Source organism: Parasteatoda tepidariorum, chromosome 9 (genome assembly GCF_982258835.1).
Source record: "Parasteatoda tepidariorum strain Cologne lab strain chromosome 9, Ptep-v5.0, whole genome shotgun sequence".
In the NCBI taxonomy this organism is placed as follows: Eukaryota; Metazoa; Arthropoda; class Arachnida; order Araneae; family Theridiidae; genus Parasteatoda; species Parasteatoda tepidariorum.
In genome coordinates, this window is record NC_141763.1 from 15921836 (window position 1) to 15936642 (window position 14807).

At 31.2% G+C, this 14807-nt stretch overlaps 1 protein-coding gene and 1 non-coding gene across 2 annotated transcripts in view; one reads left to right on the top strand and one right to left on the bottom strand.

The window, feature by feature from the left end:
* Positions 1 to 264: 264 nt before the first annotated feature.
* Positions 265 to 14807, bottom strand: part of LOC107448847 (uncharacterized) — a 42757-nt gene continuing 28214 nt past the window's right edge. The window contains exons 2-4 of the mRNA XM_087150952.1: positions 12187 to 12315; positions 8102 to 8245; positions 265 to 4615 (exon numbers count right to left, since the gene is read on the bottom strand). Coding sequence (XP_087007078.1) covers positions 4140 to 4454 — 315 coding nt within the window. The 5' untranslated portion in view covers positions 4455 to 4615; positions 8102 to 8245; positions 12187 to 12315 and the 3' untranslated portion in view covers positions 265 to 4139. The remainder of the gene's footprint in view (positions 4616 to 8101; positions 8246 to 12186; positions 12316 to 14807) is intronic.
* TRNAT-AGU (transfer RNA threonine (anticodon AGU)) lies at positions 7071 to 7144 on the top strand. The gene has a single exon. It is a non-coding gene; the product is annotated as a tRNA-Thr (tRNA).

The window sequence follows — 14807 nt, forward strand, 5'->3', positions numbered from 1 at the left end:
AATATTTTGTTCTTTAATTATGTTCTTTAATTGTATTTTGCAATTCTGCATCATTATATTAATTCTCGAACACATATATCTTAATATATATAAATTTACTCTAATATATATATCAATTTGTTCTATTGTTTATAAATTTATTCTAATTCCCAAAATGTAATTCGTTAGAAAATATATAATTCTACTTACAATTTTTGCTTACGACCAACCGTTGTCTTCCATTAGGTATCGTATTAAAATAAAAACAAATAAATAATAAGCGAATTGCAAATAATAAATGAAATTTTATTTAGAGTGACTACATAAGTATGAGATTTTGCTAATCAATATCATCATCTCTTGTAAAGACAGTTTTATCTGGATATAAGTAACATACTTTCTATAAAGAGACCAAAAATATATTACTACATAATACAGAGGAAAAATATTAATTCTTTAGACTATGAAAAGTTTCTCATGTCGAAATATGTCCATCAAAACGATTTAAGATAAGTTAAAAGCCTTGTAAAGTTTTGAACTACTGTAGTCAAGCAACATGAATCATACTTTGATTTCTATTGGTCAATTAACAATATCAACGATTTACAAGATGTGGCTATTAAATAACTCAACTAGTTATTAATTTTCACCTCCATTTAACTCATAAGATGTAAATGGAAAGATGTGTCAGCAGTTTTTATTAATGTCCAACAATTGCTTGGCGTCAATTTTTTGTTTCAAAAGGTGAATATTTAGCCATTTCGTCAAAATATATTTCTGTTGAATGTGTTAATTTGTAGTTTTGTTTCACGGATGGACAATATGCTACAAAAATATTGCGAAAAGTTTTCACTGAGATATTTTTAGAATAAAAAAGGTGAAATTTTGGGTATTAGTTAACTAAACTCAAAGTGGGCATAGAATTCAGTTTTTGGAATCAAAATGGAGAATTCAAAATAAATCGTTTTTATAAAATTTAAATTAACAATTCTCGGACTTAGGGCCTTCAGCTGCTAAATACGAAAATTCCATTCAAAAAAATTCGTATGAATCAAGATTGTTCAATTTACCTCCACGACTTTACGATGCTTTGTTAAACGTTCACTTTAATGTAGCATCATTTAATTGGAATGCACTCCCACTCTGAATCCCTTCTGACTTTTACCAATTACCCCAATTAAGTTTGGGTTAAAAGGGACGTTGTTTAAATCTATTATAGCCATTAAAGGCAACCGCAATGGCACTCAAGCAAAACATACTAATAAGAGGAGGCTTTAATTGATTGCGAGGCAACTTCACTTTTGTTTATTTTGAGATATATAGCTTTAAAGGCTGAGTGTACTCGTTCTTTTATCTTGACTGATTTGCGGTGCATTCTAAGCATGATGCATACTAATTTTGAAATAAGATGGAATTTACTTGCACGATCATGAACTTGAGACTTAAATCATTTTTTAATTAAGTTGTGTAGGAGGATCACTTTTCAGATGTCTAGGTCTTCATGTCTAGGGGTAGATTAGTCTTTTCTTGCTTACTTGTTTGACGATTGGTTGAGAGAGAACCTAAATTAAATTACAAATTATGCAAATTCTTTAAATATATTAAATTTGCTCCTCAGTTTGGTGAGCAGATAAATTTTCATCAAATGAATTCTATATATTCGATTGTAAAAAACCGCGTTGTCTCAGTAAATCATAACGAAACTGCAAATATAGCTACGTGATGTAATTCTAGAATTTGAAAATCAAGCAGTGGCTGATTGATTTTTTTAAAATATAGCAATTTAAAATAATGAACCATAATTTAAACGACGCACTGATCGAAAAAAGCTCGCCATCTTTGTCATAAATTATTGGGATCGAACCAACTTCGAACAACCAAAATATTTAAGTTATAGAGATTCATTGCATTAATTGTTTAATTTCTTCGATAATGTTTGAAATTCTAATGAAAAGAAAGTTGATCTACAAATATCAGATTACTTTTGCAGTACTGAAACAATCAACATGACCAACTTGAAATTTTTTTATTTGTTGCTCACAGAAAATGGAGAGTCAACCTGTACAACAAGCGCAAATGTTGGCAGCAATAGTGTATATGCGGATAAAGAAATATATACGGATAAACGAGGTTCGGAAAATCTATTTGCGGTTGTATTTTTAAATTCAAAACATTAATACTGTTAAATTATTTTATAAAAATTCTATAGTATTAGTATCATTATTTAGTAGCTACACCTTGTACTATTCAGTTCATTCATATTCATATATTGTTCTACAAGGCATGGTTTGCTTCTGTTTTCTTCGCCAAGATGATGCACTTTCCCTTTAAAATATCAAAAGTGAATTTTAATCTTGGCATTGAAATACTCTGATATTACAAAACTGTATCGAAAGATGTAAAATTTGTTGAGAAAGTTAACTGCTTTTTAAACTTTATATATTTGCTAATACTATCCACTGTATTTGGCAACAATCTTTCATTTTCATCAGAAAGAATCCTCAAATGCATTGCATTTTTTGTAGAGTTAGTTGTGTATAACAAGGATCGTCATTGTTTTGATAAATCAGGAGCAAACTTTTTTAAAATCGAAAGTAGTTACTTCATTTGCAAACATATCAGCAATCATGATTACTTTGCAGCTGAGGAAATTGATGCACCTTGACTGCGACAATCAGAAATTTCAACTTGCTCCGGTTTGTAGAGAACGTTTTTTTTTTTTAGTGTGCCGCAAGATTTATATTTTTAACATTTGAAATTTCGTTTAGTAAAGTATTTTTGCTCTTTATGAATTACAAAATATTTCAAAATAACTCTTTCTGTCAACTCGTAGTTAAGCGTTTAAAGTATATTTAGAATGAATCAAAATTTTGCAATTATTTTGTGTTTAGTTCACGATCAATTTATAAAATCTTTTTCAAGAAGCGTAGCAGATGGCATCGCTAACCATAACTAATAAATTTGGAAAAACTTATACATTTGGAAAAAATTAAGTAAATTTCAAAAAGTAAATGATTAATTCATGTTAAGAAATTGAAACAAATCTTTTCCAATACTAATTACCCATTTTTCCAAATGTGATGTCCTGATTTATCAGTGCAAAACTACGACCCTTGATACAATAGTTCAGTTAGTATTTATTAATTATCCGTCGTACACTTCTTGGGTCTATTTCTTTACAAATAAATTTGCTTCAAAACTAATCACTGAACTATAAAAACAGAAATTTAGTAAAATAAATTATGAAATAGATGATGTAGTGTTGCGAGTCTTTCAAATGATATTTTGATGCATTAATGTTCGCTGAAGTTTATTTTCTTTATATTCGCATCATCACCATAAACGCTGTATCTTTATACAATACTAGAACTTATAGGTTTCACATTTTAGGCAATGTTCTGACGTGTGCATATTATTCCACTACAGTACAACCGTTAATTTGAAAATTTTACAATAATGATAAAAAAAATATATCTCCTTCAAAACTCTTTTTTTTTAATGCTTATAAACAAGCTATAGTTTTACACGCTGAACGCCACGCTAATTTTACATGGCTTGCCCATCTGTCCACGGTAAATAACAACAAACTAAATTTGCAGTGCAAATATTAGACGGATTTTGCTATTTTTTCAAAAGATTTATCATGACATATTAGACAAAAGTGGTGAATTATATAAGCCTACGAATTATGTAGAAATAGTGGTGGATAAAAATCTACTAAATTGAATTTATTAAACCAAGAATCACAATAATTAAGTAAATTTTGAATAAATTTTCTGCAATTCCATAAAAGAGTGTAAATTTTATAGTTCTATATCATGTTATACGCTGTCAGCCAGCCGTTTTTCGCGGCCTATGTGAAAGGTCAGTGTCAGCAAGCTGTGGCAGACGCAGCCTAAATGTAATTTCAGTGTCAGCCACCGGTGGTTGACGCAGCCTAAATGTAATTTCAGTGTCAGCCACCGGTGGCTGACGCAGCGCTCAACGTGTTAAACTTTTTTTACCGCAGTGTTCCATTTGTAAACTTCTAAACTCTTTTTGAATACTTATAAACAACTTGAACCATTAAATAAAATTTGTAACTTTTTTCAGTGTTTCAGCTGAAAGGGGACAATTTCATATACCGCGTGGTTCGACGGAAAATCAACAGATACTAGTCTTCAAAGAGCAGTCGATTGTTGAAGACCACCGTTTTCACCGACTTGTATTACCATTGACTTTATATCCTCGGCACTTTTGACCTTTCGAGGCATTCTAGGTTCAGAGAGCACAGAACCACTTCTGCTACGATAAGGGCTGTAAACAAACACCGAGTTCTGCCTCGGCCTCATTGTGTTAATGAGAAAGGGGGTAGGCGCGTCACCGAATTCCAGGTTGAATCGTTCAAGAGGAGCCAGAGCATCATTAAGGGGCAGGCGACTCGGTTTGGCGATAACAGGATGCGAATGATATTGTGGTTGGTATGGTTCCAGCATGCGTATCTTTCCCCACTTGTTGAAGAAGAGTACAATGACGCAGACCCAGACGACGAGGACGAGTACAACGATGACTACCTCCTCCTCTCGCACAATGAATGTGGTGGTGGTCTCTTCTTCCAAGTGTGATGCATCTCCCTTTTGAATCCAGCTGTCATTTTCTGTCAAAAAGTTAAAGTGAGCCTTAAGATAATAAGAAAACAAATAAGGAAGCAGAACATATTAATAACTTTTGATCTAGTTATCGGATTTTCATGTACCAAGAAGCAAAGTAACTAGAGTTTTAAACGAGATGTTTTTCCAAGCCTCGAACAATATCTAGCAAGTAAAGAACGCGTAGAACATGGTAATATAAGTTCATAAGCAGTTATATAATGCATTTTAAACTACACTTAACTTTAGTTGTGCTATATCTTTACACATATAGTTCACAAAATGCATTGGAAATTTGCAAAACCGTTGAATTTAAATATAATAATACAACGCATGTGCAGGGGCCGCGCTAAGGATTTCAAATTATTAGCTAGTTAATTAGCCAAATATCTAAAGTATTCTCCAATTTTCGAAAGTCTATGCAAAATTACAATTGTTAACAACTTTTTACATATATTTTTCTTTCCGGTGGAAAAAATCGTTAGCCAAAACACAATTTTATTTTTTAAATTTACGATTTTATCGCATTTTTGCGAGGTGGCGAATACTTAGCGTGGGCACACTGCATGTGCACAGCGAATCAACTATTTTACCTTAATTTCCAATCCAAAGAAGCTCTCTAATTTATCTTTTAAGATTGTTCCCAACTTTGGGAGAGATTCTTGAACTAATCAAGAGAATTAAAAAGTTTTTTCCGCAATTATGTAACTGACTATTATCTAAGGATAATCCAAAAGATAGATCTCCAAGACTAATAACCCTTATATAAATAGGGGAGTGTCGGGTACCCCCGCCCACTGTCAATTTCATATGTGTAGAATATTTTTTCACTTCAATGGGCCATCGGACATTAATTGTTAGATTAAAAAAAAATTATTTTCAAAGTTTCAAGTATTTAGGAAGCTGGTAACATGGTAAACGATAGTTTTGAAAATATGTTGAATACAATAGTCATGAAATTAAGAAAAATCGGTTGAATTTTGTGATAAAAATGATAAATGAGGTTTATCTATTGTCAATACATTGGTCATTTTCATTTACACCTGAAAAAACAGTCAAAAAACATAATTTTTGTAACTGGACGGGGCTACCTGAATCCGACACATTTTGATAAGAGCTGAAAAACATGTTTTTTTAAATTTCTATTTTTTTAAGTTAAACTATTCTTTTTCCGGTTTATTCTTTTTGCATTACTTAATTAGATGATAAAACAATAGAAACATACAAAAATATTGGTTATTACTCAATATTATACAGAAATATAAGCAATACTCTTTAAGTGGGCGGGGCTACCCTACTCTCCCCTAATTATTTATTCTTCTTCATTATTTAATTTAACAATTGTCGAAAATTTAAATTGAAAGGTATGCAAACTTTTAATTCAATTTTTGTCATTGAATTTTAAATGTGAAAACACAAAATTTAAAATAAATAGAGTAATAAAATTTCTTTTCTCCAAGAAGAATTTGACCAATTTTATTTAAATTTTTGGTTTCTGATATGTTTTATAAAAAGATGTCAAAATTTATACAATTCTGCAATTTCAAAAACGGACTAAGCTGGATTTAAAACTAAATACCCCACTTGCTCACAAGCTCTAATTAAGGGGCCAAATTTAAACTTCAAAAATCTTTGATTCTACTCATAGATCTCTTTTTAATGTGGATTACTTAAAAAAATTGTGAGATGTGCTCCATAATTGTTTTTTGCTTCAAAAGTGATTCTGTTTTAAGTATTGCCTATTAATATTTTCAATAATAAGAAAATAATAAGCATGTATTTTTTAAGTATCTAACAGTTTTTAAAATAACACTTAAAAATTATTTTTTGTTCATCAATAAAATTATATAATAGCATAAAATTTTAAAGGCACCAATTTTTTTAAATAAATAAGTTTTAAGCCTAACAACATAAAATAAGGTATTGTATATCGGAATAAATATTTGAGAAGCTTAGCATTTTCACATTTAATCCCGCTCTTATACTTACGCATGTTCTACGCAGTGCAGTTACTACAGAACAATCTTCGTTTTATTTTTAACTTGAGCGAAATATGCGCAAGCAGTAGTAACGTTATCCTATAAAAATTATTAGGTGGTGGCTAATTTACTTTAAACTAACAAACAAAAGTTTTTAATTTGATTTAAAGCTCCCGAAATATTTAGCTTTTAGATTTCGTTTATATTTAAAAATAACACAGTGATCATTAGAACATAGTTTCAATCTCAGCGCGCTGCCGCGAAGCGACATAAACTGATTCGTCAGGTTTTTGACACATATTATGGGGGAATGTGTGTATACGATATAATGGCTCGAAGCTTAATCCAAAAAAACTTAACACTGTATTACAAAAAGATGAGAGCAAGAGCAAGCAAAATTCAAACAGCATGAAATTAATCAAGATGTTCCTTAGTCAAAACACACCTTTTTTAAAAATTTTAAAATATGGTGAAGAACAAACGTGGCGCCGTGGCTTAGTTGGTTAAAGCGCCTGTCTAGTAAACAGGAGATCGTGAGTTCGAATCTCGCCGGTGCCTTTTAGTAAGTCTTTTTTTTAAAATTGGTTTTTACATTTCTATCAAAGTCAAAATTTGACACAGTGAAGACTTAATGAATGCTTCTCGTGTATGCAGTGGAAATGTTTTTCTTTTGTTCAGAAATTTCATTTCTTGTACCAAAATTTATTTTAAGTCTAATATTGTCTTTGTTATATATTTTCGGCATGCGGTGGGGGTAGAATTGGGGGAGAAGGGGTGCCAAGCACCAAACAGTAAAGTCATGTGTGGAAACCAGTAGGTTGAACATATGATGAAATCTATAGGAAATTCAAGATAATTGAGATTAAACTAGATTAGGATATTACATTTACAGGGGTCAGAATACTATTAACATTTACTCTGGTGTAATAGAAAATAATAGAGAAAATATATGTAACTGTTAACACATTTACGCGAGAGTGACAAAAATCTGTCAACGACAAGCAAAATAAGGGATACCACAGGTGAGTATTTATGTAGAAAGTGGTAGAAACTCAATTCCAATTATTTTTATTTATTATCTCTTTAATTATTTAGTCGTATGTAGCACTATCATTTAACTTTCATATTAGTCATATACAAAATTTAAAAAAAATATTTTTTTTAACATTCACTTACTATAGTAAACTGAAGAAAATATGCTTCTAAAAGTTGCTAATTTTAATTGTTAGCACTCTTTGCAATTTTCATCACCTGTGGCAACCCTGCAAAAAGTATAAGCTAAGAGATAGATAGTCCAACAAGCATCAAGTACAGTTTAATAACTGAATGTCATAACTTAAAATTGTTAACATGTAGTGGTAGTTACAACACTTCGTTTCATCCAAAAATAGACGGAAGATGTCATAATCTTCCTACCACTATTTTATTTTCAATATACACACTGCGATTCCTGCGTACTTGATACAAATGTGAAACTGGTAAGCTTCTCGATTAAATGATGTGATATATACTTACGCGTGACATCGAGTTGGCTGAATCGCACTTTGTTACTGATTTTGGCAAGATTTTTTGCAGGGTCAATGTGCACTAGATACTTATACTTCTCGGCTTCCAGTATATTTATTAAATATTTCTTTTACAATGTACACCACTTGATACCTAGTTAGAAAAAATATCAAATTTGTTACTGAATTATTTATATTTTACTGCTATCTAATTTGTTAAAAAAATATTTTTATTTAATATTTCCGTTACCTAGTGATGTTATACGCACTTGATACCTAGTTGAAAAAATATCAAATTTGTTACTGAATTATTTATATTTTACTGCTATCTAATTTGTTAAAAAGATAATTTTACTTAATATTTCCGTTAGCTAGTGATATTATGCACCACTTGATACCTAGTTGAAAAAATATCAAATTTGTTACTGAATGATTTATATTTTACTGCTTTCTAATTTTTAAAATATACTTTTATTTAATATTTCCGTTACCTAGTGATGTTATACACCACTTGATACCTGGTTAAAAAAATATCAAATTTGTTACTGAATTATTTACATTTGACAGTTATATAATTAAAAAAAAATATGTTTTCCTTTATATTTTAAACAATCTGTGCCGTTCTTTTAAAAGGAAGGTTCATTTCTTTACTAATGAAAAACGTAGTAGATCAAGTTTTTCATAATTCAAATTTATTTTGCAGAAATAAGATGAGCTGGTCTATCATAATAAAATAATAATATAAACATGTATGTTTGGAATTGGTGTAAAAACTCAGTATTATACTGTCATAATTCTCGTTGTTCAAAGGCAAGACTATAAATGAAAAATGTCCGTACCAACATCAATCCAAAGAAAGCGCTTTTTTAAAGCTGAAGTGGCAGATAAGTGTGAGAAATGTCTGTTCAAATGGTATAAAAAATACGTATAACTATTTTTTTTCTTTTATTTTTCCTGTATAGACCTCTTTTTGTGGCAGGGTTGACGAGCGAGTCATATATGCATTCTCAGAGTGGCGACAATCAAGATTTTTTTAAAAAAAAAATAAAAAAAATATAGCAGTTTATTTGGGGGAGGAGTAATAATTGTTTGATTTATTTAATATATCACTACATAATTCAAAATAAAAATTGTACAGTAACACTTTGAACTAACATCAATTAGATATGTTCGAATTAAAAGGAAAGCAAAAATAAGAATTTTAAATTATAAAAAATTAGCCTTGTCTAAACTTAAGCTACCAACTGACTACTCATATCAATATTAAAAAGACGCATGTGAAGAAGAGGAACGTCGATATAATAGCTTCGAGGAGATACCACCTAAACGAGAACAGCTATATTACATACATGTCCAGACAAAACTATAACTACTATTGTACTATACTACAGTTTATCACAATATGCTAGATAAAAATATAACTTCTAGTCTGTTAAATTGAAAAACAGTAATCATTGTTAATATATGTGTAACTTCTACTGTATTTTTATGACTTTATATTCACTATTGTATTTTTCTATTTTATGATCCTTGATTTTTACTGTAAATTTTGGAAATATGTTAAATTTGCTTGTAATAATTTTATGATTTTTTGTGTTAAATAAAGTTGTTCGATGGTGTTTGCTTGCAGGCCTTTCGGTTGGGTACAAGGCCTGATTATCGCCTAGGCCCAATAGACACGGGACTAGGGCCACACTCTCTGGGAAGGAGGGCCTCAAAAATTAGTAAAAAGTTCACAATATTGCTTTTTTTAAAAATACTGAAAGAAACAGTTGTTTTCAAAAACAGCATGTTTTTATTTCAAATTTTCTTTATATTGTGATAAACCAAACTCGTGTAAACATTGCTCTGATCAAATTCAAAAGTTCAGCTGAATTTTAATTGGTGCAATCTTTACTCCAACGGCTTAAGCAAATACAACGAGAATGCGCATTCGCAAAGTCTCTTACAGATAAACAAGAACTAAAAGCTTAATGTCATCAAATATGTAAAGCTATAGATGGAAAGCTACAATCTTTAAAATAATTCAGCTAATCAGTGACTTTTAGCAAAAATCACTGATTTCAATTGTTTGTGGTCATCAAACTATTTCTATTTTCATACAACATTGTTTTGTTATTTTATATTTTGCCTTAATATTTAGACGCATAAACTCTATCTTAAAAAAATAATTTTCATTTGTCTGCAATCAAATTTTTTTTAGAATGTTTCTCTTGAATCATGCAGTTCAATAGATTCTTTTTATTGTTAGGACTACTCTTCAGAAATTTAATTTCAAAATATTTTGTTCGGGGCCCGGAAAATTTTGTGGATCTTGGGCCTCAATTTGTCTTGATCCGTCTCTGATTGGGTATAGAGTTGCTGGAGCAGGATCCGACCTGTGTCGAAATTGTTCACTGACTTTGGAACAAAGTGCCTATTACTTCTCTCAAGCCTCCTTTGCTCTAGACAGAACAGTGATGTATTAATCGTGTTCAAGGCATCCTTTCAGGCACCACCGCAACTCCTACCTGACGGGCACTTCTAGTCCGCAGTATTCCTCGGATTCCCCCTTAAAAGAAAACTTCTTTTTTCCGTCAGATGAGTATAATTCTAAAATCGGTAGTCATGCATACTTTCTTCCGTAAAGAATTGGTACTATTGCTTAGATCTAGTTTTGGTGTTCCCGGCATCCGTAAAGAATAATACTTGGTACTATTCATTGGTTCTATTGCTTATATACAGTTTTGGTGTCACCGGCATCACAGAAAACGCCGTTTCTAATTAGCAAATTTTAATGGTAAAAGTTGTTGATGGTACACCATACTGGTTGTCACAAAGATGATCATTATTATGTATTTTCTTTGCCAGGGTAAAACATTTTAGACGTCTAGTGATTTGTTTTGTTGCATGTGTCTTTCTGCTGTCTGTTCCTTCTCGATGATATACCGGTTGTCCACTGCTGCTGTTGCGTTTGGACGGATACTACTGAATCCTCGTTTAGTTGTTTCTCCCAATTAAAATTCTTACAAGTTTGTGAAACGATAATGTGAGCTATCCCGAACTTCTTCGCATTCACACTTTGACGAATACATAGCTTTCCAATGATCGGGCGAAGTTATCCAGATATCGTCTACTGAAATGTTTGCTAGGTATATGACACTGAGTCAGTAACGTGGCGTCGTTGAAATCGTACACTACTCAATAGCAGAAAGACTGAGTGCACACAATTGCTGTGACAGCTCAAAAAATTTAAAAACAAACAAACACAGTAACCGTTATTACTTTTAAACAACTGTTTGGATTTTTATTCTGTAAAGCTTTATGGCAATATTTTGGAACAAAAATATTTTAAAATATGTAGTCAGTTAACTGTAACCGCAGAGAAATATACTTATTGCGACATAAAAAGGCACTTTTTCTGAAGAAACATATTAATTTCTCCCTCAAGTTCTACTAACAGTCTCATCACGGCGAAGGAGAGATCCTGGGTGAAGTACGTCGAGAACTAGGCCATCTTAGACGTGAAGGCTAGGCCATTAAGCTTAACTATTGCTGGCAGGTGGAGCTAACCTTTCTACCTTCGGGTGCTCCAGGAAAAGAAGCTTCACCTAACCTTAATTCCTTCAGTAGTATTAAAAGTATGCACTCTCATGGAACTATAGACTAGTTCCATAGAGTAGGAATTACAGCTGTCTCCAGAAATAGAGGATATGAAACAACTTATCAATTTACATCATCCAATTTAGCACTCAAAAATAATTAAATTTTAGAAAATTCCGATAGTTAGGAAGCCTACAGAAATAACTAAACAATTGGCATAAATAGTAAAATCTCGCTAATTTTTGGCATCTGTAGAAACAGATTTATGTAAAACAACATAAGGGAATCGAAATGCTTTTCATTTGTTATTTGTGGAAACCAACTAAATCGAAAAGTTTCGATGATCGATTAAAAAATATTAATTATTTTTATTTTTGATTTCTTAATTTTACAAAGATGATTGATTGTACTTGATCAATGTTCAAAAATTACCCACATTTTTGCTGTTGTTTGCAATCATCAAAAATAAAGTTCAAAGTCAATAAGTTAAAGAGAAATAAATAGCTATGTTACCTTGTATTAATTGAATAGTGAGTTTGAAATTTCAACCAAAGGAAGTTCTTTGTGTGACATATAGAAAAAGGTCAAAGTTCTCCAATAGATGGCACCTAACAACTTCTTACATTTCTTTAGAAACTCTTCCTAAAAGAATAAGCCGGATAATCATTCACACAGGCATTTCAAATTTAGTAAAATCATATGAAGAAATTTACAAACATACACTCAGATGCAGTGGGAAAAAAAGCCAGTAAACGAAACTGACCTGTCTTATAGTTTTTTTTACACTGTACTTCATTCAGCGTCAGATAAGGCTTTAGTTCTAAATAGTTATTTTTGAAAACATCTTGAAAAAATCCGTCTCATTACATTCAAATAGGGGTCAATAAAAGTTTGACGAATCTGGACCTATTTTTTAAGAGCTACTGTATGATAGATAGATACCTTAATTGGTACTGTAAGGTGGAAAAATTCGACATGTTTAGAGCGCTCAAAACAAATGCCCATCATCAAGACCGGCCGACTGATTCGTCCTAAAAGAATTACATGTATATTTGAAAACAAGCGTATTTCTTATTAAGATTTTTAACTTCCTTGAAGGTTACTTTAAAAAATATTAAAATAGTCAAGGGTTTCTTTTTGTCGACTGCAGATACGATATTTTTCGTATCCACTACAAAAATTCACCTTCACTACTAAAGTATATATGGATTTTTGGGTATAAAACGTTTCTCGAATAAGATTAAAGTAAATTAGAAAGAAGAAAAAATGTGTTAAATACGAAAGATCCTTTCATCTAGTTCTTAAATACACGACAAATAGACAACTACAAACATATTTTTTAAAAGCAGCATCAGATAAAAGCATTAAAAAAATCATCGTTTTTACTTCTTCTGGATTAAACAGTTTGAATCAAAACAGAAATATGCATAGCTAAGAGCAAATGCATGCAAAGTAAATGGATTTACGTTTAAAGAGCAAATGTTTTTATTCTATTTTATGAAATAAATCTGCATTATAAAGACATGCTCATGTTTTACAAAGAATAGAAAAATCTTATGAAAAGTAAAAAATAAAATTTTCCAGGAATATGAAAGTACAAATCTTCCAGGAATACGAAAAAATAATCCATAACGTGTATTCTTTGAATTTTTCCATTAAGTTTAGTTTTATTTTCCACGAATGCTTTGAGATATTTCATTTCATATGGCATGCAGTTCATATATCGTTAAAATATATATATATAATGTTACGTTCAATGTGAATATATATGGTCGGTCAATATTAATAATAATCAATGAGGTTTGGTCAATGTTATTCTTACGCGTTTTTATTGAGGATATTTCAGTATCGTGATCTGTCATGCCAACTACTATCGCCAAGGCACCAAATTGATCTTAAACTGGAAAAATTAAATTAAAAAGTTTGCCCACGGGTTTGTTAGAGGGCAGTAACTAAAGTATTTTACTGACGATAATGCCTTATCAGTCTTTTTTTTTTAACGGTGTTAACATAATTTGCTGGGAAATAAAGGTTTGAAAAATATATAAAAATCATATTTAATATATAAGTTGGTAGTTAAATAATTTAAATGTAATACAATTTAATCTAATCTTTTATATATCACGAACAGAAAGAAACGAAAAAATGCCGTTTTAAAAAACTTTTGTTCTAATAATCAAATTTTTAAATTCCAAAAGCCAATCCTTCAAAGGATAAACTTCAAATACGTTAATTAAATAGTGTTGACCATAAAATAGCGAAATCAAACACAAAACTCTCTTTATTTGAAGATACATACCTATTTTTTGATTCAATTATCAAGGGTAACTACTATCTGCAGAGATGCCAACTTGCTCCTCGCTTTGTAAAAAAATGTCTTCTTGCGGTAGCGAAATTTAAGTTATTTTTTAGTTAGGTATTTTTCATTTTAAGATATTTTTCCACCACTACATATAGAGAATTTAAAATACCATACGAAATGCTACTTTTTTGCAGTTAAGTAGTGGTTACTCTTTTAAAGAATAAATGTAATTGACCTGATTCTACAAATTTATTAAAACTTAAGTTGAAAGCGCAGTTGGCATCTTTGTATCTGGAAAATATGGTCCCAATAGTTTTGGCAGTAGTGGCTGGGTGGCGCAGTTGGTTTGTCGTCGGACTTCTGAGCCCAAGTCTGCGGGTTCGATCCCCGGCCCAGACACTGGATTTTCGGGATGCAGAAAATCCTCAGCGGCCATGTCGTATGATTATGCGGCATGTAAGAGATCCCTGGAGTGCCTTATTGGCTCTTGGCATTTCCGACAAAATTAAATTCCTAGTGCATCCAAATAGAGTCTCGGTGCTGCCATCTAGTGTGGCAGAAACTAGACTTCCAAATTAACATGGCCAATGGTATCTCACCCATTGTGGTGGTCCTGAAAGAGTTGATACCACTTTTAGAGAACGCACTAGGTCTGCTAATCGGGAAGACTGATTGTGCAGCTCATAGGAAATTTAAAAAAAAGTTTTGACAGTTGATTGTTAAAGGCCTTTAATATTAATTTCGCTTTTTCTCACGACAGAATACAAAAAATACTTGAACTCACAAAGTCATTTGTTCAACGATAATTTCATGGATAAAAAATTAAATAATT